Consider the following 25,193-nt stretch of genomic DNA (forward strand, 5'->3'; position numbering starts at 1 on the left):
GCTGTTCTTTCAATTCTTTTTAGTGTTTTAATCTATGCCCTGTTCTTCCCCACCCCTCTTATGTCAAGTTGCTATTATCACTTAGTGGGTGCTTTCCTTTCCTTGGTCGTACTTTTTCACTTTCTGTTGTGTAGCCCTGGAGCTCAGAAAGCTCTCAGGTCTTGCTGATGAGAAGTCTACAGCTACACGGGAGTGACACCACATGACAAAGAAAGATAGACCTTTTTTTTTTTTTTTTTTTTTTTTTTTTTTCCCCAAGTGAAGTGAAACTTTTGACTCCCCAGGACCAGTATTTCCGTGCTCCAATTTTGTGATGAAAAATTTTGAATATTTAGTTTTCTCTCATACTGGTTTTCACATACTCATCAGACTGCTTTTTGTGACATTGTTTGCTATCACTGTACATGGCCGACTAAAGGATATATGTTGCCTCACTTCTCTCTCTGAGATAGAACAGGCAAGGTCATGTGATCCCATAATGCTGGAAAAGATAATTCCTGCTGATAACGCTGAAGTAGGACAAGAAACATCTTGAAGAATAAAACTAGTCATACGTGTCTGTCACAGCTCAGAGGCTGTTAATGTGAACCTAATAGAGTGAAATAGTGAAAACCAAATCTGGAAAGAATTCATATCTATTCTTTTGCTACAGTCTGTGTAGAAACAGAAGACACACTATCACCTTTTCATGAGTTACTTCACTTTGGAAGTGATTTCATTCCTTGTCTAAATTTGCTGTTTTACAGCATTGTCGATTTCATGTGTACTATGAAAAATCAAATCCCTTGGATCTTTTTTTTAAATACATCTTTTTTGAATACCGTACTTGATCTGTGCAGTGTTGAGAGAACAATATTACTCTACAGCTATCAAGTGAGAGTAAGCATACAAAGCAGTTGTAGTCATGTGTTTTGTGGTTTTGTAATGAATGTGCTGAACCTGATAAGGGGCTTGAAAACAAATGGCACCATGAGAGATGAAAATCTGTACCATATGGTGCATGATATAACTATGGAGTCTCAAAAGTCTGACTCTAGGGAGTGTGCCAGTGTATGTGGGAGAAGTGAGAATTTCATGAATTATGTTACTCTTGAGTAGGTTTGAAAGTAAAAAGGAGTTCAACAGTACTCTGATAAATATGCAAATTTTCTTTTCTCTGAATGAGACATGAATGCAGCTTTGATGCTTAGGCTTTTGAAACTAGGGCTTTGGACAAAACACTGGAGAAGAAAAGTACAATACAGTATAGCATGTGCAAATACCTGAAAACGTTGGTGAAATGACTGAAGTCTAAAGACAGAACTAGATGTGGCAGGATTAGAGTGGGAGACGGCAAAAGAACCACACACTGTGTGGCAGAAAATGGTTTGGTTATTTAGCATGTGTCACTCTTTCTTCAGAATATAAAAACAATGCTAGCATAAATGCCAGATTGTGAAAGAATTGCAGAGCAGAATCCTGTCTTAAAGATCTTAGTGCTTTGAGTAGGTGGGTTCAACAAACATTTTCTATCAAAATCCTGCATTGGATGAAAGTGTGTTGCATGTTATAAAGTCACCTATTTGTTTCAGTGGGATGAAACATTAGCGTGTTAAACTGTTGTTTGCAATGTGGCTGTGTGCCGTTGAACTGGGCATTGCTGAGTGACAGGTAACATCCCCACTATATCTGTGATGTTAAACCAAGCATGGCTGAGTGAAAAGTAGAAAAAAAAACCCTGTATAGATTCACTAGCAGGTGAATAAAGGAGAGCTGTGGTTTTTAGGTGAGTACTTTGTGGAGAAAAATCTTATTTAACAAAGTCTGCAGAAATACTCAGATGTTTACAGCAATCTCACATGACCATCCTCTTTTTTGGCTTGGTATATCTAGAGGTATTTCCTCCGTAAAGCATCTTAGGTACCAAACTAAGTAACCTTATTTGCTTTAACACAGAAAAAAAGAGAAAGTCTTTCACAGACTACTTCAGAGCTGCAGCTCTGGTCCATATCTAATCCTCCCATGCCAGTTACAGGCAGAGTTGTCAATCTTTTGTCTCATTTGTAGACTATGTAACTTGATTCATTCTGCTTGACCACAGCGCTTAGTATTTTTTTCTCCTGTTCCTTGCCAAAAAAATTAATTCCCCACAGTTTTCTAAGTTTGTCTCATTCTCAGCTTTCACTTTCTCATGCTGTTAAGTACTTCTTGGAGAAACCTGGTCTTGTAGAACAAGAGTGAATGTGGTTTTTGGAAGGAGTTTTGGGGTTTTGTTGGTTTTTTGTTTTGATTGCTATTGTGTCTCATGGGAGAAGGAGTTGTCTTTTTCATCTGAAACGGAAGTATCCTGAGGCAAGAACCCTGAGCCAAAGATGGTAACAACCTTAGCCAAGATTCAGATATTGGTGTTCTAGAAAATAGCTTTTGTTGTTAAAAAGGTGAGAGATTAATTTTGGGGATAGCAAAAATTTGCTGACTATTTCAGGCAAACTGCTTTGAATATCTGCAGAAAGCAAGTATTGGTTTCATATTTTACTTTTTAAAAGAAACCTATAACTTCACTTAAGCAGAAATGTGAAAATTAAAAATGAGTACAAAAGGATTTAAAAAATTCACTAAAATGTATAAAAGCAAGTTTCAAATGAAAGTGTCTCACAATATGTTTCATAACGCAAGGGATGTTTTTCCACCACCTGAAATAAACTCAGCAGTAGTTTACGAATTAACATTTCTTGCAGCAATATTTACTTAAAGGAATGTGCTGCTTTAGAAGACTTGAAAGGTAAAACCAAATAAATACCCTTTTTTAAAAAAAGAGCATAATTTCTAAGCCAACACTTTATCAGAAGAGTGTGCCTTTCAGAGCAAGAAGGTGCCTGAACTGTAGTAGCTGAAGCTGAGAAGCTTTAGCATTTTCATGCACATATGTGAAATTAAGAAATTGTGACAAATGAATGCCAAGCCTAAACTGCCTTCAGAGGATGTAGCTTATCTTTGTATTAAAGTATTTTGAAATTTTGCATAAACGCGATAAAACCGTCATTGCTTAGACTCAAGAAAGGTTAGGATTTTCTGAACCTACAGATCATTAATGCTCTTAAAAAGCTGAAGGATAATTCCCATTGTAAAATGCAACAGGCAACTTTTTAAGGAGCACCAGAAACAAAGTTGATAATGTCTTTGACAATTGTAGCAATGGAAGACAATAAAAAAATACAGCATGTCTTTAGGAATCTAGGAATGAGTCAGCTCTCATTCTGTGAGCATTCTCTTGACTAAACTTGCTCTGACCAAGCCTGCAAGTTTAGGCAGCAATTCATACTTTTAATGTCATCTGTAAAAGATGTGAGGGAGAAAAGCATTCCACAAATCTGGCTGGGAACACCAGAGTTCACAGAGTTCCTACTTCTACCAGAGTAGAAGTAGGAAGTCTACAGGAAAAAAAAAATTCCTTAAACCCAGTGGGGGGGAAAAAATTAAACACAAAGATCGTATCAGTAATAGAGACTTTGGGAGTATATGTTGTCACCTGAAACAGCTTTCAGGCTCTAGGAAACATTTTGGGAGATATAATTACTCCTTCTGTCTTAGACTTTTCGCTAACTGATGGGCTCTGAAACAGGCTTCCTGATATGCTGTGGTGTCAGGGTGAGGTTGCAGCAATAGTTAAGTGAATTCTGTGATGTTCAACTCTATTTTTTTTTCCTTACTTGAATGCTAGAGACTTTCAAAATCATGTCACTTCAGAAGAAGTTATTTTAGGAGCACTGAAGTAATTAACTCACTCAAAAAGCATCTATGTGACTTCTGCTGTCACCTTATTGATTAAAATTAAAAAGAAATTAAAAGGGAGAACAATTTCCATGTGATTGTGGTAAGCCTGTTTAATATGGTAAAATGCAAATCACTTGGCCCTTTTTAAGGGAAGTACTCAGTCTGCTCTTGATATGCATTTCTGATCTCATTTCTGCTTCTTGGACTTACATTCTTCCATGATTTTGTTAAAGACTGAATGCCTTTACATCATTCATAATCAAACTTTGTTCTAAGGCAAATGCAGTCCTTGAGCAGGAAAAAAGAGACAAATGAGACACAATAAGGGCGAAATAATTTGTAGAAGTGTAGGGAAGGCTATCATCCATGGAGAGCTCTACTGTCATGGGAAAATAACTTCAGTAGCTATTGGTGTCAGCTAAACTCTGTTCCTACAGAAGTCAATGTGAAGCACTTCTGACAATTATTCTCTGACAAAAATGCTGCAGCCTTATGAAATTGGAGCTTGATATATGGCTGCTCGCAGAGGTGTGTAAAGAGAAGAACACAAAATGGAAGGCTAAGCAAGAAGAAGGATAGGTCTCAAGGCCTTCTGGCTACCCAAAACCAGTACCTGCTGGGGGTTCTTACTCATTTTTGTGATCCTTATTTAGGAGTGTAACAGTCTTGAGGGAAGAGATTCAAACTGTCCACAACTTGCAAGTTTTATTTTCTTTACCTAGCATGTTAATCATCTGTCGTCTTATTCTGACCCCGAGTGTTGTGTTTCAGTGTGGGGAGAAGGTGTAATGCCACTCATCTGCAGTCGTGCTGCATTGCTGTCGGAGGTTCTCTGCCACCCCAGGGCCAAAAGAAATATAGCCAGGCCTCTTCTCTGCTCAGGCTGAACTGTAAAGAATTCAGATGGTCCTTGTGCTGTGCAAAGCCCTATTTGAGAAAGTCATAAAGGAGGCAGGCAGGTGTAATAAACCTCAAGACAAAGTGCTGACCTTGCCTTCATAGAAGAGCAGGAAGGCGGCCTCAGGGGCTGGGCTGCGAGAAATTGTTTTGATGTGGTAGTTTGACCTAATTTTCCATGTTTGAAAAGTAAAGCTGAGCCAAGAGACAAATTTGAGCTTGGTGGTAAATCCCTGGGAAGCATGAGATATCCAGCATGAATAGGAAGAAACTCAGGCAATTTTTTTTTAAGCCAAAGTGGGCATGTTGTGCTATGCTAAGCCTTTTGTCAGGCTGTGTGCATGACTGGAGCCTTGCAACAGAAGGCCGGGAAGGTAGTAAGAAACTAAACTAGCAATTAAAAAGTACATTCATCCATCTATTGCTGTGCAATTTTATGCAAATCTTCCTTGTATAGTCAGTAACTAATTATATGAGGTTTTTATGGTATTAGAAATTGAGAGCTTGGACAAAGAGATGGGAAGATTTAGGTCAAGAGATAATTTAGCTAATAAGAATTGAACACAAAATTATTTGGATATGAGCCTTATATAAATATAAATGTATATTTGGGCATGCTGATAGTGATGTTTGAGCAATACCATTAAAAGTTTGTGGGTCTGAGGCTTGTTCAAACTTCTTTTGTCCCCTGTGTGTTGGGATTTTTTCTGCTGAAGGATCTTGAAATAAAACAGGCAAGCATATTTAGGCCTAAATATGAATCTCAATTAAAAAGTATCAATAGAGTATTCTAAAAGAGGAAGACTTTATCTCCTCTGTATAAGTTGCTATTAATTCTCATTAAGTATTTATCTGCATTGTCACCAGGCCTCTGAGTTCATAGTTAACTTGCTTTGTTAGCATCCAAGAGATGTAAAGCTTGGAGTAGAAAGAGTACTGGGAATAAACTTGACAGGTATTTATGGGGAACCACTCCCAAACATGAATCAGCATGAGAGAAAGCATGAATGTTCCACCTTGGAAAATGCCGTGGCTAAGTGATGGTTCAGTTGTTGTTTTGGGCTGCGGGATGGCATTTTCATTGGTTAACACGAAATGGGAGGGAGACAGATACGCCAAGAAAAGCTGTGAAGATAATTACCACGCGTTTTTTTTCTGGAATGGGGACAAAGGAGGTGCAAAAACTAAAGGGTGGGGAACCAACCCTTGTAGAATTGTTTGGGAAGCATTGCAGCATTAAACAGTACTTATTTGGAACTTGGAATTACAGCTTGACAAGGGCAATGAGTTCTAGTACAGCAACAGTATACTGGTGAACCTGCACACTAAATGTAGAGAATGGAGAGAAGTGTGAGGGAAGAGGAGAAAGATCTGCACATCAGTATTGCTGCTCAGAACTGAAATAAAGTAGCTTTTAATCAGAATGTTCCTATTGCAATATTTTTCAACCCAAGGCTCTCAAAAAGCCATGAGTGATCATAGCTATGCTTTTAGCCTGGTTGGCCTTGATCTGAGGTACAAAGACAAAAGATTTTTCCATGTAGGCAAGACAAACCCTTCATAAACCATAGTGGGGGGAAAAAAAAATGTAATTGCTCTTAACTTCTGTGGCGAGTTTCGGGTGCAGGAAAGCCTTGCAGGGATGTACGTATTTGCCGAGGCAGCTCGTGCCTGACAGCTTGTAGATCCTGTTGATCAAGTCGAGGACTGCAGCCAGAATAATTGCTTGAAATTTTCTGGATACAGAAGTGCCAGTGAGGAGTGCTACCCTGTTCTTTTAAAAGGTTGCTCCTAAGGGGCAGAATCAGAAGAGTCTTGCAGTATAACAGATGCACATTTATGGCTAAATGTCAAGGATAGCACTAATTCTCCCGAGATGTGTGTAGCAGTGTTACCCCATCACTGCTTACAGCCAGCATTGCTGTAGCATTTTTTAGGTCTAAAATGTTAATGGAAAAAGATATGGTAGGAGGGAAAGAGTGAAGACATTATTTCCTCCTAAAAAATCTAATGCATTTTATGTGATTGACTGTAACAACTAAGCACACCCCACGTTACAGGCAAGCTTTGATAATTTTTTAAAGCTCTTCAGGCACATTTTTTATTATTATATAGCTGTTCGTGTTTTGTGCTAATAATTATGCCCAGATTTGTCCTTGTTACCCTGCTCTTTCCATTTCCCTATCAAAAGTAGGTTTTGGGGATTTGGAAATCTACCCTTACTTCAGACACATGGATCTCTGCATATTTTTTACATCTCTTTGAAGTTAAGAATAAACACAACAATTTTATTTTTAGAGGTTTGTTGGGGTTCTTTCGCTTGGAAATCAAATATTACTCAAGATTTCTAGAAATTTGCCCTTGGTTTTACTAATGTTTTAGGGTTTTTGTTCCAGGCTTCCTGAAGTATGTATAAGTAGTCTTTTTTTCTTTCCTGTTGGACAGTTAGCTTAATTAATCATATGACATATAGAAAGGATTTCAGGAAAATAAAGTATTTAGAGAGTGCATGCTACTGTAAAATGTGCTGTCTAATTAGGCATGTGTTAAAATATTGGGAGAATAACCTGAATCTGAGATGATCCTAATGATGAATGGGAGATTAAATCAAAGATTTATAATGCTGGCCTGGAGGTGTTTGCTAACTGTACAGAAAATATATACAGAGTGTTTCAGTACTATAATGATTTCCATATTACAGCTAGCTGAGAAGCATTAAGATATGTGCAGTCCTAAATCCATTTCCTTGGATTATAAATTAGTTCACAATTATATGCTGATAGCAGAGCTGCACATTGCATGTACATGCGTACTTGAGTAATGAGAACTGTATCTCTTGTGAATACAGAATACTGGTAACAGAATTCAGAATTTGACATGCTGCAGGCAAGCAACACATAGGCTTTCACACACAAAATGCATTACAGTGAATGCATTGAAGTACAGTTGAAAAATGCAGAACTGACATTTGATTTAAATTATTCAAAAAAAAAAAAAAGGATGGAGGTGCCATTTTTATTAGTAACATTTCAAACTAGAACATGACCACAAGCAGCAGTAAAAGAAACAAACTCCCAATATTCTGAGAAGTTGGTGAAAGGAAAGTATTTTAGTGCCCTAAATATGATTGCAGTAGTGTACATATTCTGCAATATATGTGTAGTTATATCATTGTGGTAAGTCTAAATACCTAACTAAAAAATACTTTTGGCTGAGAGGGCTTTAAAGAATCAAGTATTGCATTGAATTTTACGACATCCCCTACACATAAGGGGTTCTTAAACCTGCATTTACGTTTCTATAAATAAGAAAGAATCCCTTAAAAGAGAAGTTAATTCACACAGAAAAAAAGAGAAATAGCATGTATTTAAGGATGACTTATATAGAAAAGTATAACCAATATATACTTCCAAAAAAGAATTAGAATTGTGGTTTTGAAATGTGTGTGAAAAACAGTGACTTAATTTGCCAGTGTATGTATGTGTGTATATATCTATTTCTCTTTCATAATATTCTCACAAATAGTAGAAGCGATAAGTGAAATTATTGAGTGGAGTCTTACATCTTTCAAACATTTTGTTCTAGCAAATCAGTAGGATGAGAGAAATAGTCTTGTTTTGGGGATTATTTTTGGTTTGTTTTTTAAAGCATGTCAATCTGAGCAATGGTAACTTTTCAGCAGAAACTAGTGTAGTAAAATACTTCAGAGTTAAATGTTTTTCTCTATTTCTGTTTATAAATGACAGTGATTTTGAAAGTGTTTTTTCAAAGCTCTGGAATGTTTTTAGCCTCTAGCTCTCATTGACTTGGATGAATTAATATTGCTGGTCTGATGCTAATTTATGTGACTGCTTTTGAAAACAAATTTAGGTCAAATCCTGTTTCTGTAGGAGTATCCATTAACTCTGTCACTAACTCCAGGAAATCTTTCTGTTCACAGCCTCTGTTCTTTAACTGACAACTAATTTTTTCTGACTGAGTCACCTGCCTTCATGTATGGGGTTGCCAAAAAAAGTGCTTTCTTTAAGAAGCAAGGATACTTCGCTTATGCACTGCAAACGATTTCTGTAGAAACCTAGCATCTGGGTGATGGATTTACTTTTTATTATTTTTCCAGGGAAATTCCGGCCTGGGGTTCAGTATTGCTGGAGGAACAGATAACCCACACATTGGGGATGATCCTGGGATATTCATTACTAAGATTATACCAGGAGGAGCTGCAGCAGAGGATGGAAGACTCAGGTAAAAACAAACTTATTATGTGTGTTTGGAAACAAAATGCATAATTATTATAATTGTTCTCTGGGAGCGACATGCCAACTGGATCTTTCATGGGGTCAGGGGAAGTAAATGACATGACTGGAGTCTCTTTCTGCTAAGAGAGCTGAGTCAAGGAGCTTAGAGCAACTGAATAAGGGTAGTTAAATCCTGTAAAATGGGGCATTTGATGGTCCCACCTCTTAGTACCAGGTATTTCCTTTAGTGCAAAAGGCAAGATGGGAGCAAGAGGAGGAAACCTGAATATCAGCACGCAAGTCTCTGCCTGGCCTTTGTGTGTTCATGGCTGAAGAACTACACATTGGTCTTACACATCAGGCTGTCAAGACATCCCAAACTACAAAGCCATTGCTAAATAATCACAGCTGTTTGTAGATGCTGCCTGTTATTTGGCTGCAGTAGTGAGATGTGTTTACTGCTGTTTCCAAACATTATTTTGTTCCATGAGGATGGGATGGCTGTGCTGTATATTCTGAGTCATCTCCAGAGTAGTCTGTACTCTATAGCTGTAGCCCCTGAAACGAACATACAAATCAATGATGGGGTTCTCAAATACATGGCAGCCAGCATCTCTCTTAAACAAGAGGAACCACAGAAGTGCTTATGCTTGCCTTTCCTAATGGGCTGAATGCTGAAAGGCTTCCGTCTATCACAGAGGCTGCCACCTTTCTGTCGGTCGTGCAGCCTGCTCATGTTCCAAAAAGCCAATTTAACTAGAGAGACTTGGGAGAAAATTCTGATGCTTTCATGATCTCAGCACTGAAATTGGCTGTGTGAGCCTTTGCCAAAACCAGATGGTTTAAAATTCAGAAAATGTACCAGATGGTAGCAACATTTTTTTCCTGAAGCCTTTTCCTTTAGTTCAAAGCTAAAAGTAAGGGGAGGTGGCCAGTTTAAAGAGCAAGTTTTGGGCATTTCTTATGCTACATTAATAATTTGATTTTTGAAATGATTCTTTTTTTTTTTTACTATGGTAGTGATGAGGAATCATGGTAGTTGGCAGTCCCTGAAGAATTTGCATTTTAACCGATTACAGATAAAAGGAGTGGGACTAATATAATGTAACTTTGTGACTAAAATGCAGCTATCTACCCCTAAGCTAGTCTCGTAAAAGTGAGGAAAACTTAAGCATTTCTAGGCTGTGATTCATTTCATCCTTAAGTCAATGTCTAAAATAGAACAGAAGAATAAAAGAGCCTATATTTTCGTTGGTGACTCAAATGAAAAGGAGTTTCTTTGCCTAGTCCAGTTGTATCAATCTGTACTGTAAATGTCTGCACTGGGCCAGATGAGCTTCATGGAAAACACAGCATGAAGAAACAGCAGTATTTGGAAATCATGCTATAGAATTTGACAGGATGAACAACATAGGGGGGTCTTAAACCTGAAGCTGCCTTTCTACTAAGAAGAAAGAATTCTTTGCAAAAAACAATGGTATCTTTTTAGTGGAATTTTTTGTTACATTTGAAAGCTTTTTTAGTTTAAGCTATTAAGAAGATAGAAGCAATTGCAGTATTTTGCTATCTTTGTAAGAAATCAAGTATTTCATGACTCATCCCTGTATTAATTAACTACTGTAATAAATAACTACTGTAAATTCAACTCATGATTATGTCTGTATTGTAAACACCTTGGAAAGACCTTCTAAACCCACAAAAAGTAGCATACTAATGTAATTCATTAATCCATTATTAGATTAGACCTGGAAAACTTTGTGTTTTGTAATAAAAGTTTAGCAGTACAAGTATAGTTATCTTATTACTGAGACTTAAATAGTATTTTAAGCATATATTTGGCATGGTCATTCTTCCTACTCTGAGATTTTAGAAAGATTTCTCCTTTCCTTGTTTTATCTGGTAAGTGTGTTTCACTTTGCTACAAAGACACAATCCTGTCACTTTTTAGGAACACCTGAAAATGTAGTTATCAGTGGTCATTGCTGATATGCCACTGAAGGGGCATGTCCTGGGGCAGTTTTTGCTGATTTACACGATAATTAATTTTTCACAACAGAGAGATTTTATCATCTAGGGCCACTCTATAGGAACAAAAGTTCAACAACATGCAGTAACATCTGCTAAGAATAGTGGTAATGTAGGTTTCCTAGCAAAAGCCGAATTTTTAATTACCTGAGGATGAGAGATTGGTGTTTATGGACTGAAAAAATATTTACTTTTTATGTCCGCTTTTGCCTCAAACTCTGCCTGCAGATACTCCACATTATATAGCAGTGTGGACTGTATGAACTGCCTTCTTATCTACTGTCTGTTTTTAATCATAAAAGCCTGTAAAATCACTTCCACTGCATTTTACATGATGTCCCTTTGATCTAACTTAGCTGAGTGAAGTTCTTCAAACAGCCAGACTATGAAAGCGACCTGTAAGAAATTGACTTCATGCTCCAGACCCTTGGGAATCTTTTACATAAATATATGGATTGACAGGGGAGGAGTAGGTCAACTGAAGTTTCGTGTAAGTCCCACAAAAGCAAATACAGCCTACTGCACCTGGGAAGGCATAACTCTCCAGTGGGACATGTATAGTTATAAGTACATAAATATCAGGTAATAAATACCTGATGGGAGGGAATGAAGATAAAGAAGCCAGACTTTTAACAGTAGGGCCCACTGACAGGGCAAGAAACAATGGACAACAAGCACATGGAATTTCATTTTATCATCAGGAAACTCTTTTATGGTAAGGGTTACTGGGCTCAGGTAACTCAGATTGTGGAGTGTCCATCCTTGGAGATATTTAAAACCTGACTAAACATGTTCCTGGACAACATGTTCTAGTAAACTTGCTTCAGCAGAGAGGGTTTGACAACAGGATCTCAAGAGGTGCTTTCCAACCTTAATGACACTGTGATTCTTTAATTTGGCCTGAGCCAGCAGTGTACTCTGGCAGCACTGAAGACCAGCATAGAGGTGAGCAGAGATGCACAAAGAAAGGGCTGGAGGCTGGAGTCACATGTTGCAATAGGGAAAATTCCAGTTGGGTCTGAGGATGAAAAAGATCTCTTTAATGTAAGTGGTGATTCTGTGAGATTATGGAATCTCTCTTCTCCAAGAAGGTCAGAATTCATCTGGACAAAGTCCTAAGCTATATGATTGAACTTTCAAATGGGTCCTGCTTTGGGCAGGAGATTGGACTAGATGATCTCCAAAGGTCCCTTCCAGCCTGAATTGTTCTCTGAATCTGCAGATTACTCTTGTATATAAAACCTGTGTGTGAGACTGAAACAAAGGTGTTTAAGTTCCTGGGGTTTTCCTTTAGTGGAGAACAGTACTTCGGTTGACAGTAGGTACAATGCATAGTGCAAGTTTGTATCACTTTATGACCCATATCTCTGCTTAAGAAATAGCAATAATTATCATAATAGCAATTAATTTAGACTACACTCATTTAAATAAAACATTCCCGTTTTTCAGAGACTTCCTGAACTTTCAAAATCAGAGCACCACAGACCACAGTGTATCTCAAGTTGGAAGGGACCCATAAGGATAATTGAGTCTAACTCCCTGCTTATCTCAGGACTACCTAAAACTAAACCATGTGACTGAGTGCATTGTCCAGATGCTCCTTGAGCTCTCTCAGGTGTGGTGCCACAACAGTTTCGCTGGGGAGCCTCTTCAAGGGATGGACCACACTCTCAGTGGAGAATCTTTTCTTCATGTCTAGCCTGAACTTCCCCAGAGCAGCTTCATTCCTTTTCTTCGTGTCCTGTTGCTGGTCATCAGAGAGAGGCGATCAGCACCTCCTCCAGTGCTTTCCTCAAGGAAGTAATAACTGATATGTTTACATACTACTCTCCCTGAAATGCCCTGACTTGTAGAACTAGTGTAAGAACCATCACACTACACAAGTCAGATTTTAGAGGATATTTAGGTCAGTACAATAACTTCTCATCTTGCAAAATAAAGCAATGTGGAATCTTTTATGAAGTCCATATAATATATAGAAAATAATTTCATATACAGTAAATAATATAAAACATATCATTCAGCAGAATTTTAAAAACTATTTTAGATTTAATTACCTAGCTAAATTTGAATACAATAACCTTAGAACTAAATGAACATTATTTTTTCTCTGAATGCTTCCTGCCATGTCTTTCTGAAGATTTGAGTTTCAAGTCAGTGATAGACAGAGAATATAAACCCTCTGAAAGTAGCAACCATTCCCACTGAGTTGAAGGAGAATTTCTCTCAACAGTTTGATCTTTTAAGACTTTTGATGCATAAAAAACTTCTGCTTCTATCTCATTAATGCCAGTTGTCCATGGGCAAACATCTACTTTTTAATAAAGAAGCTCTGAATTTAGACTTCTTTTCCTCTCTGGAAGAAAGAGAATTCCAGTAATTATGGCTCACTGCCTTTTTTTATTTGAGTTTGTGTCAGAGAAAAACAATACTGTGTTTGTTTCAATTGCCTACATAAAACAAAGAAGTTCAATATAATATTCAGTAGTTACTTCTGTTGACTTATTGATCATAAGTGAAATTCTGGCTTCTAAAAGGCAACACATTTAAACCATTCATCATTCTGTGTGAACAAGAGCTTATGGAACTAGCTTATGGATCTAGAAGCACAGTTTAGTGGCATAACTTGATTGGGGAAAAAAAACCAACTAAGAAAACAACGCAAAGCTTTCAGTTATGATCAAGTTTAAGAGAGCACAGACTCACAAAATATTAATACATTTTTAACAATAGTAAATCAAAACTATTTTGAGTCGAGAATCACTCTTGCTGATTATAGTTTCTCACAGTCTAAATTTGATTTTATGGTAGAGATAGTTTTCTCAAAACTCGCTCTACAGGAAGGAGAGGGTCATATGAGTTCCTTATGTATTGCTATGAAAAATGCACTTTTCCTTCTTGAAACGACAAGTTTGAAAATGAGAATTTTGAAAGGTCTTGGGATCTAAAAAAGTAAATAGAAGAATCTTGTATAGAACAAGAATTCAAATCTTACGTTTTGTACCAATCCCTTGGTCACAGGAATCTTACTGAACCTGTGATAGAAAAATCAGTTATTGCATATGTGACTGAATATGAATGAGTTAATTCACAGGACTGTGAGACAGGTTTGGACAGTCTTGAGATTGAATTTCAAGGGTTAATGTTGTACCAGAGGTTATTTTGGTATTTAAGCCCAAGCTGTGTGCTCAAGAGGGAAAAGATCGATGCAAGGGTTGAGTCCAAGGGAAGCAATTGGTTGTGCCTGGGAGGATGCACATTGCCCTGGTTAGCTGCCCAGACCTGTGTCTGTTTCATTCATTCTTTCTTCTAGGAAACTGATTTCCAGTCTCTTTCCATTTGTGAACCTATCAATTGTTTGTCCTTAAGAGTGTGGACATTTGTAAGGAGAACTCAAAGAGGTTGAGAAAATCAGATCGATTGAGAGTTAGCTTTGGCAGACTAATCAGAAACAGTGCTGGTACCCCCAGCTAGTGAATAACACAGGTTAAAAAGTACTTAAGGCTGTGTATTGTTCATCTTTCCTTAGTTAATGTATCTTTCCTTTTCTTTAATTACTGGTTGCTAGGAGGTTTAGCATCGTAAAGCTGCAGCACTTTTTAGGCATGCTGTGTTGCTCTAGCATCACCCTGTCAGTTTTCCCCACTGGATTTCCCCCTCACCCTCAGCTCTCAAAGTGATTTGGTGTGAGGAAAGGAGCATTATACACGTGCTAATGGCAGGAGACAAGAACCAATAACTTGCCCTCAGTCATCCAGTAAATCGGGGAGAAAGCCTGGAATAGAAGTGATGCCTTCTCTCATGTTTCTGTGCCTTAAAGGCTTCAGTTAAATGCCTACCAGCAAAGGCTTTAAACAAATTAGATTGGTGCTCTCTTCAGTTGTCAACTAACCTGCTGCGATGTGTCAAAATTAAAAATTATAAATTATAAATTTACTATAAATTTAGCTAGGTATGTGTAGCAAGAGAGGAACTCTGAAGACCCTTTCTCATGGATATTTGTGAATAAAAAATAAAAAAATTTAAAAAATTTAAAGAAAGGTAAAGATTGTGTTCTGATCAAAATTTTAAAAATAAGTCTGTGTTTCACTAAAATGAAATGGAGAGGAAAAATTATGATTTCACGCAATTAATTCAAAGCCTGAAAACTGGAATTAACAAACATTGGTATTGTGTGCAGTTTACTTGAGAAACTCAAAGGAAAGAAGAAATGGAGGAGAGGAAGCAGAAGTCAGTCCCCACCTGAGAGCTGGTTAGATAACAGACCCCCTTCAGTCCTTGCCCCACAGGGTGTGCTTTGCCTCTGAGGAAAAGTCTGAAGCCCAGATATTTCCAGCAGCAGCAGCAGGCATGCAGTCGTTGCCCACTAGTGTCCATTTGTCGCTCTAGACTGCTTGCTAAAAAGTGAATTGAGAATGATGCTATGGGGCCTTTTCAGATTAACATGAAGAGCTCTTCCCAGGAGAGATCATGTTCTTTCTAAGTATGTCATGTGCCTCTAATACAGCTTGGGAACTGGCTTTATTCCACCATGCCTATATATCAAAACAGAAGTGTGTCTGTTCTGTGATTAGCTGCCTAAGTCCCTATTTGTTAACTTCTGATCTTGTGCTAAGCCTATCAGTACCAGGTCTATGCACGTTGCAATGGCACAGCTTGTTCAGGATGTTGTTATAATTACAGTGCTGCCACAAAACACTGATTCATATCTGCACTGTTTACAGGCCTCTGACAATGCTATTAGTTCAGTACATAATTTAGCAGTAAGTTAATAAAGAGGCATTCACTCCACTAGGCAAAACATGCTTGCTTTGCAGACAATCATAAATTAGATTATGAGTTATTGACTGTTCACTCTGTCCTGGTTTGTGTTAGGAAGTTTGATCTTATTAACTCTGTTTGTCTGTGTAGCTGTGTGTATCATTTTTTGAGCTACTGAGGAATTGAAAAAAAATAATTACCATGGGTGATCTACATGAAAAAAGGCAGGTCATAAAATCCAAATCTGATTTTCATACATTATTTTCAAAGTTGAATGTGTCTTACCACAGCTCACGTTTTAAGTTAACGACTTATATGTCTTATCATTAATGGAATATTTGACCACTTAATTTTGTTCTCTGTTGCCTGAATCCTTCTTTCTCTCTTTTTCCTGTGTGAAGTTTGCATTCTTTGTTCAGTATTGCAGAATGCCACTGTCTCTCTGAGTTGGTTTATACGGTTTTATTTATCATTATTTATATTACACTTTTCCTATTTTGAAAATAAGGTGGTAGGCTGTAAAAATTCTTTTATGAGATGCAAGGAAAGTAAAATTATGTTTTAACAGCTGAACTGTCAGGCAAAGAGAATAGAATTTAATGAGTAATGAAAGGTACCTCTCTGGCTTGTGGTATTTGGAACTGATAAATTCTAGGAACCGCTTTATAGACATCAATGATGGACATTTTTATAGAAGTTTTCTTTTGTAACACAAAGCATCAGTACCTTCCCCTGTACATTTCTGAGCTCTTTTCCACTAATTGAATTCCACTGCTTGTGACTAACACTTAAGCAAGTTAGCATGATATTAGGACTCTAGCTTACATAATGCCCATTGTACTAGAGATTCCATGCCATGGTACTGAATTGGTTAACAGGTCTCTCTCCAAAGAGTTCCTTTATTACCCATCCTGCCTGAGTTACAGTCACCCCAGAGTGCTGCAGTAGCAGAACAGCACCATGCAGCTAAATCTAAGTGGTTATTTCATCAACATATTTGCACTGATACTGCAGTTATGGGTTTAAATAGCTCAGTGACAATTTATCTGGAGTAAGAAGCTTTCTGTGGTTGCATACCTTAGAAATCATCAGCGTTCTGTGGAGTCTAGTACTAGTCAAGGAAAAAATACTTCACATCTCTACCTATACTCAACAGGAATAACCCTTTGGGGTACTATTGAATTTTTCATTTCTTTCAATTTCCACGAAACCTGAAAATAAGATTTTAGATGAAAAAAGAAACTGACTTGAGTGACCATTAAAAAAAAACTAAGTTCCTTTTAGGCAGCAAAGTTCTGATTTTAAAACATTTAAGAAAATAGTTGGTCAACTTTTTGTTTCTGACAGCCAAAACCACTAGTATATGGTGAGACAGTTCATGCTCTATCTAAACTTCTGGCTGTGGTTTGCATAAACAATTTGGACTTTCAGACTTTAGCCAAGCCATATTTCCGGACACTACGTCATCATTGTTGTTACACTCCTTACTCGCTTTTACTGCAGCTGTTAGAGCAGGGGTTCGAAATTTATTTCCCCACAATATGTGAGTTTTAATATCAAACTTTCAAGATGTAGGAATACTTTGTTTCGGTGTGCTGCTCATGTCATGCCATCTTGTGTGTTACTCCGAATTGAAGCCACACAAACAACAGGCTTTGGGGTTTCCTCTGTGCGGCACCCGTTTGCACTCTACTCTGAGTTGCAGCTGTGTTGTATGCAGCCTAATGGTACTGATGCTCTGCAGCTGGTGGAGTTTCTTACTGAACTTGAACAACGTGTTTTCTCCTCCTCCATTCATTTTACGGCTGCACCTATGTTGGGAATAGCTATTCCAATCACACCAAAGCAGGGGAGGGAGGGTTTTCTGCTTGTCGGTGCAAGTGCAGGTATGGCAGTGCTGCTTCGTTTTGTGCTCAACTTGCTTGGCCTGATCTTTGGCAACACTTTTCTTCTTTTGTGCTCAAGTTTCCCCATTTGTAAAATGGATACAGTGATCATTATCTTTGCCTCACGGGGGTTGTTGTGAAGCTAAAACGAGTTCATATTTGCAAAACCCTTTGAGAGCCCCAGATGAAAAGTACTTGTAAAAATCCTGAACCTGGGATTGCCTTCTGGGTTATCTGTTGTAACTGGTTTTCCTGCACAAACCTGAACGTGCTGCAGACAGTGCTGGTATCAGCTGGGAGGATTTTAACCTGGATTGAGGGACAGCTGAGCAGTTCAGTGCCTTCAGCAGGCAAAGCACACCTCGGTCCCAAGTCAGCACCTTGGCTATCCCCTGTCTGGACTTGCCACAGCCTGGCCCAGGCCGCTGCCATTCCCTGGGCTCTGGACATCGCAGCCCCCATGGTGCTGGGGACAGACGGACGAGAGGGCTCCGAGGGTAAGTCGGGGCTGCAAAGCTGGAGCTGTCCCTGCCCTCTACCACACCTACAGCGCCTGGCCTGGGGCACTTTCCAGTACCTGCCAAGCAGCCCTGCAGCTGGGAGGAGTTTGGCTGCTTCCTGATGCCCTCATTCATCCCAAGCTTTACAGAGATTTGTTTTCTTTCCCTTTCCTTTATCCCAAACCCTTCCTCTTAACAACACCCCACAGCTACCTACACCTCCTTCTGCTCATCCTTCACCTCTCCACTGTTCCACTTGGGCCTCAGCTGTGGACGGGCAGACATGACTCCTTGTCCTGTGAGCAGCAGTTTTCCTTCTGGCCACCATTAGAGGCTGCCAGAGCTTCCCGGATCGAGCCGAGCCAGCAGCAGCGGCTGGATGCACTGGGAGTTCCAGCACTCGGTTGCTAGTGGGAATAGTTTTCGAAGGAAAGCATCGTTCATGGCAGTGGGAGGAGACGAGACACAGAGAGACTGAGGATAACTTGGGAGTTAGAGAACGGACGAAGGAATGGAAAAATGTGGTAAGAGCAAAGGATACTAAAACTGAGGATTGAGCTGGATGAGAAATACAGAGGGAGAAGAAATGCAGGGTGGGAGAATATTTTGGGAGAGAGGAATAGAAAAAGTAAATATTAGTTCCTATAGATCTTGCAAGAGGTTAATAAAGAAAATTTGATGCAAGTTTGACCCTTTTAAGGGAAGGTTTATGGAGCCCCTTCCAGTCCCAGCATCCTGCCCACCCTTTGCATGCCCCCTCCCCTTCCTGCCCTGTCCGTGCTTCCCTGTCTGCTTCTTCAGCCAACAATTTCTGCCATGAACTCGCCATCGAACATAGACATTTAAACACAGCTGTGGGCTGGCCGGGGCTGCTGGCTGGGCAGTGTCTGACTGGGCATTTGGGCAGTGGCTGCCAGCTGGGCAGCGTCTGCAGGTGTTACCTGGCCGAGCTGCTGGCCTGAGTTTCCTTGCACGTGTGTCTGTGTCGCACTGCTGCAAATCTTTTGCTTTTAGTGAAGTCCTACTTCATTTCCAGTAAGTTAAGGTGGGAATCAGGTCTGCTAAGTGCAAAATGGTCTTCTATGTTTGGAAAATTGTTTTGATTTGTCTTTTATACTTGTGTGTCTGGCTCATTTCCAACCCAGCAGCTTTACCTTGACGTATGTTTGTGTATTGCAGTCCCAAACTCTGTTTGAAGAGGATGCTAATTATGCAGAGGACATTTTAAAAGGAATAATGTGGGAAGTGTAAGATCATAAATGCTGTACAAAATTACCACAGGTGTGGCTTACCTAGCAAGAGAGTTAATTTGCCTTGAGTTATTCTGGCCAAGCAATAACTGAGAGCTTGATGGCACAGAAAATCATTTCATTATAAACGATTTAGAACATCTGTATCTCCAAAATCATTATAAAGTGACAGGATATCATTCTGCTTTCAGGATGTTTATGATAAAGGAAAATAAATGATGAAAGAAGAGGTCCTTCTGTTGTAGATGTACTTAAACTTGACTTTTATTCTAGAAGTTTATCCTTGAGTCTGTGTGTAAATTGAATGGGTGTCAGCTGCTCCTCCCTCAAGCCCATATAGCTACACCCTGTGAGATGAGCTACTATGAGTTAGTAACTACTCCCCTTGCTCAAAGTGTGCATAAGGAGATGCAGCTCTTCTGGGAGGCATCTGACCCAGCGGGCTTTTGCTTCTCACTCTGCGTGGGGTTTGTATGTGAAACATTTTTAACCTCTCTGATTTTTATCAGGCACAGAAAGAATGGCACTTCTTGTAGTGTTGGTGTTGGCTCAGCCATCAAGTAGATACATGAGAAATTTTAGCTGTGGGGTTTGGTTTGGTGTTTTGTTGTTTTGTTTTTTTTTTTTTCCCCAAAGGTGAGAATTTAGAGAATTACATTTGGAGCCGATTTAGAATTTACTGCCATTTTGAGCACCTGAATATTATTGACCAAATTGCATTCTGTCTTTATGAGTAGATTTGAAATAATACCAAGTCAATATTGGACCAACTTTCAAAGTTAATATTGATTTGGAAATCAATAATGTGACACTATTATTATAATCATTTTCATAGGAATTATTATTATTTGAAGCTGAAGTTTCTTAAATTACATGAATGTTCATTGAATGGTATTAGTTTTGACATTCTAGTAACAAATTCATTCCTACAGCTAAAATTTGCCTTCATAAAATAACCAGGTTATTTTGGAAATCAATAATTTAAAATACAAATACTTAGTGCATTTGGCAGTAGTACATTTTTAAAAGTTTTTCAGTGCATGTGTCAACATCTTTAAATTACACTGTTTCTTTATTTGGCTTGTAATAATTTAAATAACCTATTTTTTAAGTCTCCCTTGCCCTTGTGATCATTTCTCAATGGAGTACTCGGCTGCATCACTGCATAAATTTTGCTATCTACAAATTCCAGGTCTAAAAAGTCTTAGGAATATTATACTGAAGCTGAGCAAACATTTTTTTGATACAAAATTATGTCCAAATTGCTTTTAAGTGACAAAGGGAAAGAGTAAATCAAGGCTGCCTTCATTCACAAAAGTAGTGGCAAAATTACCTTCCAAGGAAACCCACATTCACTGTCCTTTTCTCTCTGGGGAGCATGAGGCTTCAGCTTCCAGAGTAGTCAGACCAATAAACTGAAGGGGCTGTGAAATCAGTGTATTTTATTCTTTCCCCTCAAGGTTTTTTCACTTCCTCAAAGACAAGTAAAGGTTACTTGGGCCAGAGCAACCTTGCAGTGAGCATGGTGTTTTGAAAGCCAGGTAGAGGCTGTGGACCAGGGTCTCCTCTTTATGGATGCACTGAGCACTGCTTAGCAGCACTCTTACATGGACCTGCATACATTGTTATGGTTGTTAGAGTTCATTACATAGAATCATTGAATGGTTTGGGTAAGAAGATCCAAAGATCATCTAGTTCCAACCCCCTGCCATGGGCACGGACACCAGCTGGCTCAGATTTCCATCCAGCCTGGCCTTGAACACTTCCAGGGATGTGGCCTTTGCAGCTTCTTTGGGCAACCTGCGCCTCACCATCCTTACAGTAAAGAATTTCTTCTCAATATCTAACCGAAATCTACCCTCTTTCAGTGTAAAGCCATTACCCCTGGCCTGTCACTATGTGCTCTTGTAAATTTCTGTAATGTATGTAAAATTTCATCAAGTCAAAGCAACAGGCAGAATTTCTGCCATCTTGCTCTTGAGGATGTTCCCCTGAGTAATGGGGAGACTAAGATTGCAATTTAAGGAGAGCATTATGTTATACAGAGTGCAACAGGTTCAGTGATGGAAACAGAGGCAATAAAATTGTTTTTCTGAGAGATTACATTGGAGACAGCAGATTGTTGTTTTGATTTTTGTTTCTCTGACTGCCTAATCTTTTAGTTTATTCAATTTTGTTTTCATTCAGAGTTTATTAGATTTAATTTTTTTTTTTGGCTTGACTGGAAAATTTGTTCAACATAAACCAATGTCATTTTTGTCAAGAAAAAAGCATCATGAAAACAACTTTGACCTTAACTTTCCATTTTATTTCAGATTTCAGTTGTAAATCTGTAGGTGTTACAGCCAAGAGGCATTCAGATATATAGAAAGATGGGTGGATTTTAATCTCTGAAATTAAATTAGCATTACCAGTAGTTCGGCTCTATGCCTTTGGCTTGAAGAGCTTGTCTAGCAAGGCATTTTAGGATGAAAAATCAGGTGTCATATGTAGAAGATTATGATGACCTATGATTATGAGAACCTATGTTTGCTCTCCTAACAAAAAGATTTGGGGATATCAAATGAAACTAATAAGCAGCAGGTTGAAATAACCACAAGGAGAATTTTTTTTAAGTGGTAGCAAAGCTGTGAGATTCGTTGATAAAAAAACACTGGGGATGTTGAGTTTACGTGAGTTTTGAAAACTGTTAAATTTGTGTAAGAAGAATTTTTCCAGAGATATTAAGTGGAAAAAAGAAAAAAGTATTTTTGGCTCAGGAAAGTCCAGCAGCTGAAAATGTATTCTGGGCAAAAGTTGTGTTAATATTTTTCCTTTAACATCTGCTAAAGGCCACTGTTGGAAAGAACCCCCAGGCTAGATGGACCCCTGGTCTGGTTTATCACTTCATATAGCTTTTAACATTTGGACGAGCAAACACCTTACTCCACACATTTTAGCTCCGAGCTTCCCTATAGCGGGATCATTCTGACCACAGGGGCAGCACTGTTTCCATTAGGCCAAGGCTGGATCTCTGTGTGAGCCACTGGGTCCTTGGTAGGGATGTGGTCAGGAGGTCCAGCAGGGCAGCTCCAGTGCAGGTCTCCTTGCTGGCTGTCTTGCCTTGCTGCCTCGGTCTGTGCCTGCAGCAATCCTGCTGCCAGCAGCCAAGGTTTTAATCTGTTGCACAGGATTTTGCACTGAAGGTATGCGACTGCTATCTTTTCTATTTCTGTTCCTGTTGGGAGCCACTAATGGTCCTCTCTTGAAATCAATCACTGCATGTCACGATGTGCAGGAGCTCAAGGTAGTGCTAAATGAGCTCAGCATTGAAGAGCTGCATTAATATGGCCATTTACCTGTGGTAATTGGCTGTAGATGTATAGAAGGTATTGATCCAGCTGGATTTCTACTCTAGAGCTACTCTGTCAGTGTTTGAGCTGGTTTGGATGTCTCTGCATGGGATTTCACTGTGCCAATTTTGATGTAAAATGAGGTGTCTTTGGGGTCAGTTTCTAGATATTAGCTCAGGGAGTATTTTCAGCCAGGAGGTGTGTATCTTTATATATATATATATATATATACACTCCCAAAAACTGACACCCTGTGATAAAGACATTCCACCTAAAAGGACAAAAGGATCTCTTTGGGGTGGCAGAAAGGCTCAGAGAGAGCCCCAGCTTTGCCCAGGAAGTTCTCAGGAACAGTAGAACGCAGAAAGGATCCAAAGTCCTTTAAACAGTGAATAAACTGCTTTTTAGCCAAGTTTGTGTCTGGAGTGAAGTCTTACAGCTGAGTTTAAGGCCTTTAAGAAAAAAAGAAGATTAAAAAAAGGAAATGCTGATGCATCCTCTATTGAAACTGTGTGAATAGGAGCATATTCAAGCTTCTAAATATATTTTCTCCTAAGAGTCTAAGGGCTGTAGGGACTTTTCCATTCCTAATTATATAGTGCACTATGCCGTCTGTTTCTGACTTACAACTTCAAAAATAGAATTTAGAGTCATAAATGAAACACAAGGAGATGGATAAAGAGACGCTGTATATGATAAGGAAGTGCTCTGCTAATATTTTTACTGATGTTGTAGCCAGTCACTTGGGTTTTAAATTCAATGACTGTTATGCAAACCCTTTAATACACTGGTGTTTCATTAAGAGGCTGTTTAAAAAAAAAAAATCTGTGGGTAACTAAAGCAGCAGCAAAGGACAATCAATGTAAATGTCTTATGACAGTTCTGTGGCTGTGCTGGTTGTGTCTCAGGTCTCAGCAAGGTCATGTCTCTAACAGGGTATGGAAACAGTCATTTCAGGCAATAACACATTCTGAAATTCAGAAGTATTTCCTGAAATCTGACTTATTCCCTGGCAATTCAAGCTCCGGTCTCTGTTCTTGAACTGAAATAAAGCTTAAAGTCCGCTGGTGGGACACCTGCAGATCACGGTGGTAGGACCTATAACCCCCCTGGATGTGATCTGAAATTCTTGACTGCATTACAGTAGGCACTTTTGCCTCCAAAACCATCACTGGTCTCTTGGTAAACAAAGGAGGAATTTCATTTGTCCTTTTTTATTTCTCATGCAGACTTTGGGAGGACAAGAAGTAGGATGGAGTGCTAGCATGTCCCTGGGTGTGGGAATGTGAAAAGTGACTGGGACTGCAAGGATCTAGAGGGAGTGAGCTGGATCCACACGGGCAGGCTTTTGCTGATGCTCTTCTACGTCTTTCACCTTCTGCCATTTAGGCAGGAATACCCTAGAGATCGCTTTCACTTGGAAGGATAAGTGGCTATTTTCTATGCCCAAAATACTGAAAAAAATCAAAGGAATGAGCTGTGGGGGTGACCAACACAATTTCAGGTCCCCCTCCACAACCTTATGGGGTTTGGAGGTTGTGGGCTGAAGGCAGGTGGTGTGCTATAAAACAAACTGGGTTTCCATCATGTTGTAGTAAAATCTGCACACATATTTAAATGAGAAACATTTTATAAGATTTTTTTTATTTCAGTTTTTGGGATGGTAATCTTTCCAGTTGCTGATACGAGTTGTGAGGCTGCAGAAGCACTGCACTAGACTTGAGCAAGCACACCCTGCTTTTCAGCAAAACTTGTTAGCTCAGCCATCCACCAGCCTTTGGGCTCCCGGGGCCAACACGCTGAAACTGGTTTGCCAGTACAGGGGGAGAAACCATCTGCCTGGGTGTATCTCCTTAGGGAAATGCTGTGCAAGAGTTTAGTTCCTGTCTTTGCTCACACACATACACACAGACACACACAGAGCTGCCTTTGTGCATGGTTGAGGTGCTTGCCTTTCAACTCTCGCTTCTGAAGACTTGTTGCAAGGGTGAGTGGAGCCAGGAATAGGCAGGGAACTGCTTTGTTTGGTTATCCAATGTTTATGCTGAGTATGCCTGGAGGCTGCATTGAGGGCTGGTCCCTGTTTGAGATGAGCCAAGAAGGTGTAGAACTCTCCTCTGGAAAGCTTATTTAGACTGTAAACAGGAGACAAAGGAAGCGGTATGCAGGTGAGGTTTTAATCCTACATTTGTAGACTATGAGAAAAGAACCTGGTGGAGGTTGCGCATGAAGAGTTGGGATGGCACCAGGCCAGCATTATTGGGGAAAAGCTTGTATTTTATTGAATTTGTTTCATTGCAATAGATTAATGCCATTGATTCAGAGGCTTGAAGGATGATGCTTTTCTCTCAGAAATGAAACACTGTGGGTTTAGTCCTTATTTATTTTCCTCAGAACTAAAGATAATTCTGTTCTTGCTAGAAGCATAGGTTAGGTTCAATACTTCAGTTAGTGCCTTCATGTTAAATACAGCTGGGTCACCATTTAATTGCACCAATATTTGCACGTATTTTAAAATCAAAATCAATCCTGGGATTTCAAATTTTTATTAAGT

The 25,193-nt window shown here is 39.1% G+C and overlaps 1 protein-coding gene across 27 annotated transcripts in view; it reads left to right on the plus strand.

Annotated features, from left to right (window-relative positions):
- The window catches only part of DLG2 (discs large MAGUK scaffold protein 2), a 1,001,432-nt gene that overhangs the window by 662,928 nt on the left and 313,311 nt on the right, over window positions 1-25,193 (plus strand). For 25 of the 27 annotated variants that reach the window (XM_032099063.1, XM_032099062.1, XM_032099064.1 and 22 more), the window contains one exon: window positions 8,768-8,892. In XM_032099063.1, coding sequence (XP_031954954.1) covers window positions 8,768-8,892 — 125 coding nt within the window. Of the gene's footprint in view, window positions 1-8,767; window positions 8,893-18,030; window positions 18,055-18,214; window positions 18,582-25,193 lie in introns of those variants that run through there. The other 2 variants (XM_032099091.1, XM_032099090.1) reach the window with 2 other exon arrangements.

This window comes from Corvus moneduloides, chromosome 2, assembly GCF_009650955.1.
Source record: "Corvus moneduloides isolate bCorMon1 chromosome 2, bCorMon1.pri, whole genome shotgun sequence".
Taxonomy (NCBI): domain Eukaryota; kingdom Metazoa; phylum Chordata; class Aves; order Passeriformes; family Corvidae; genus Corvus; species Corvus moneduloides.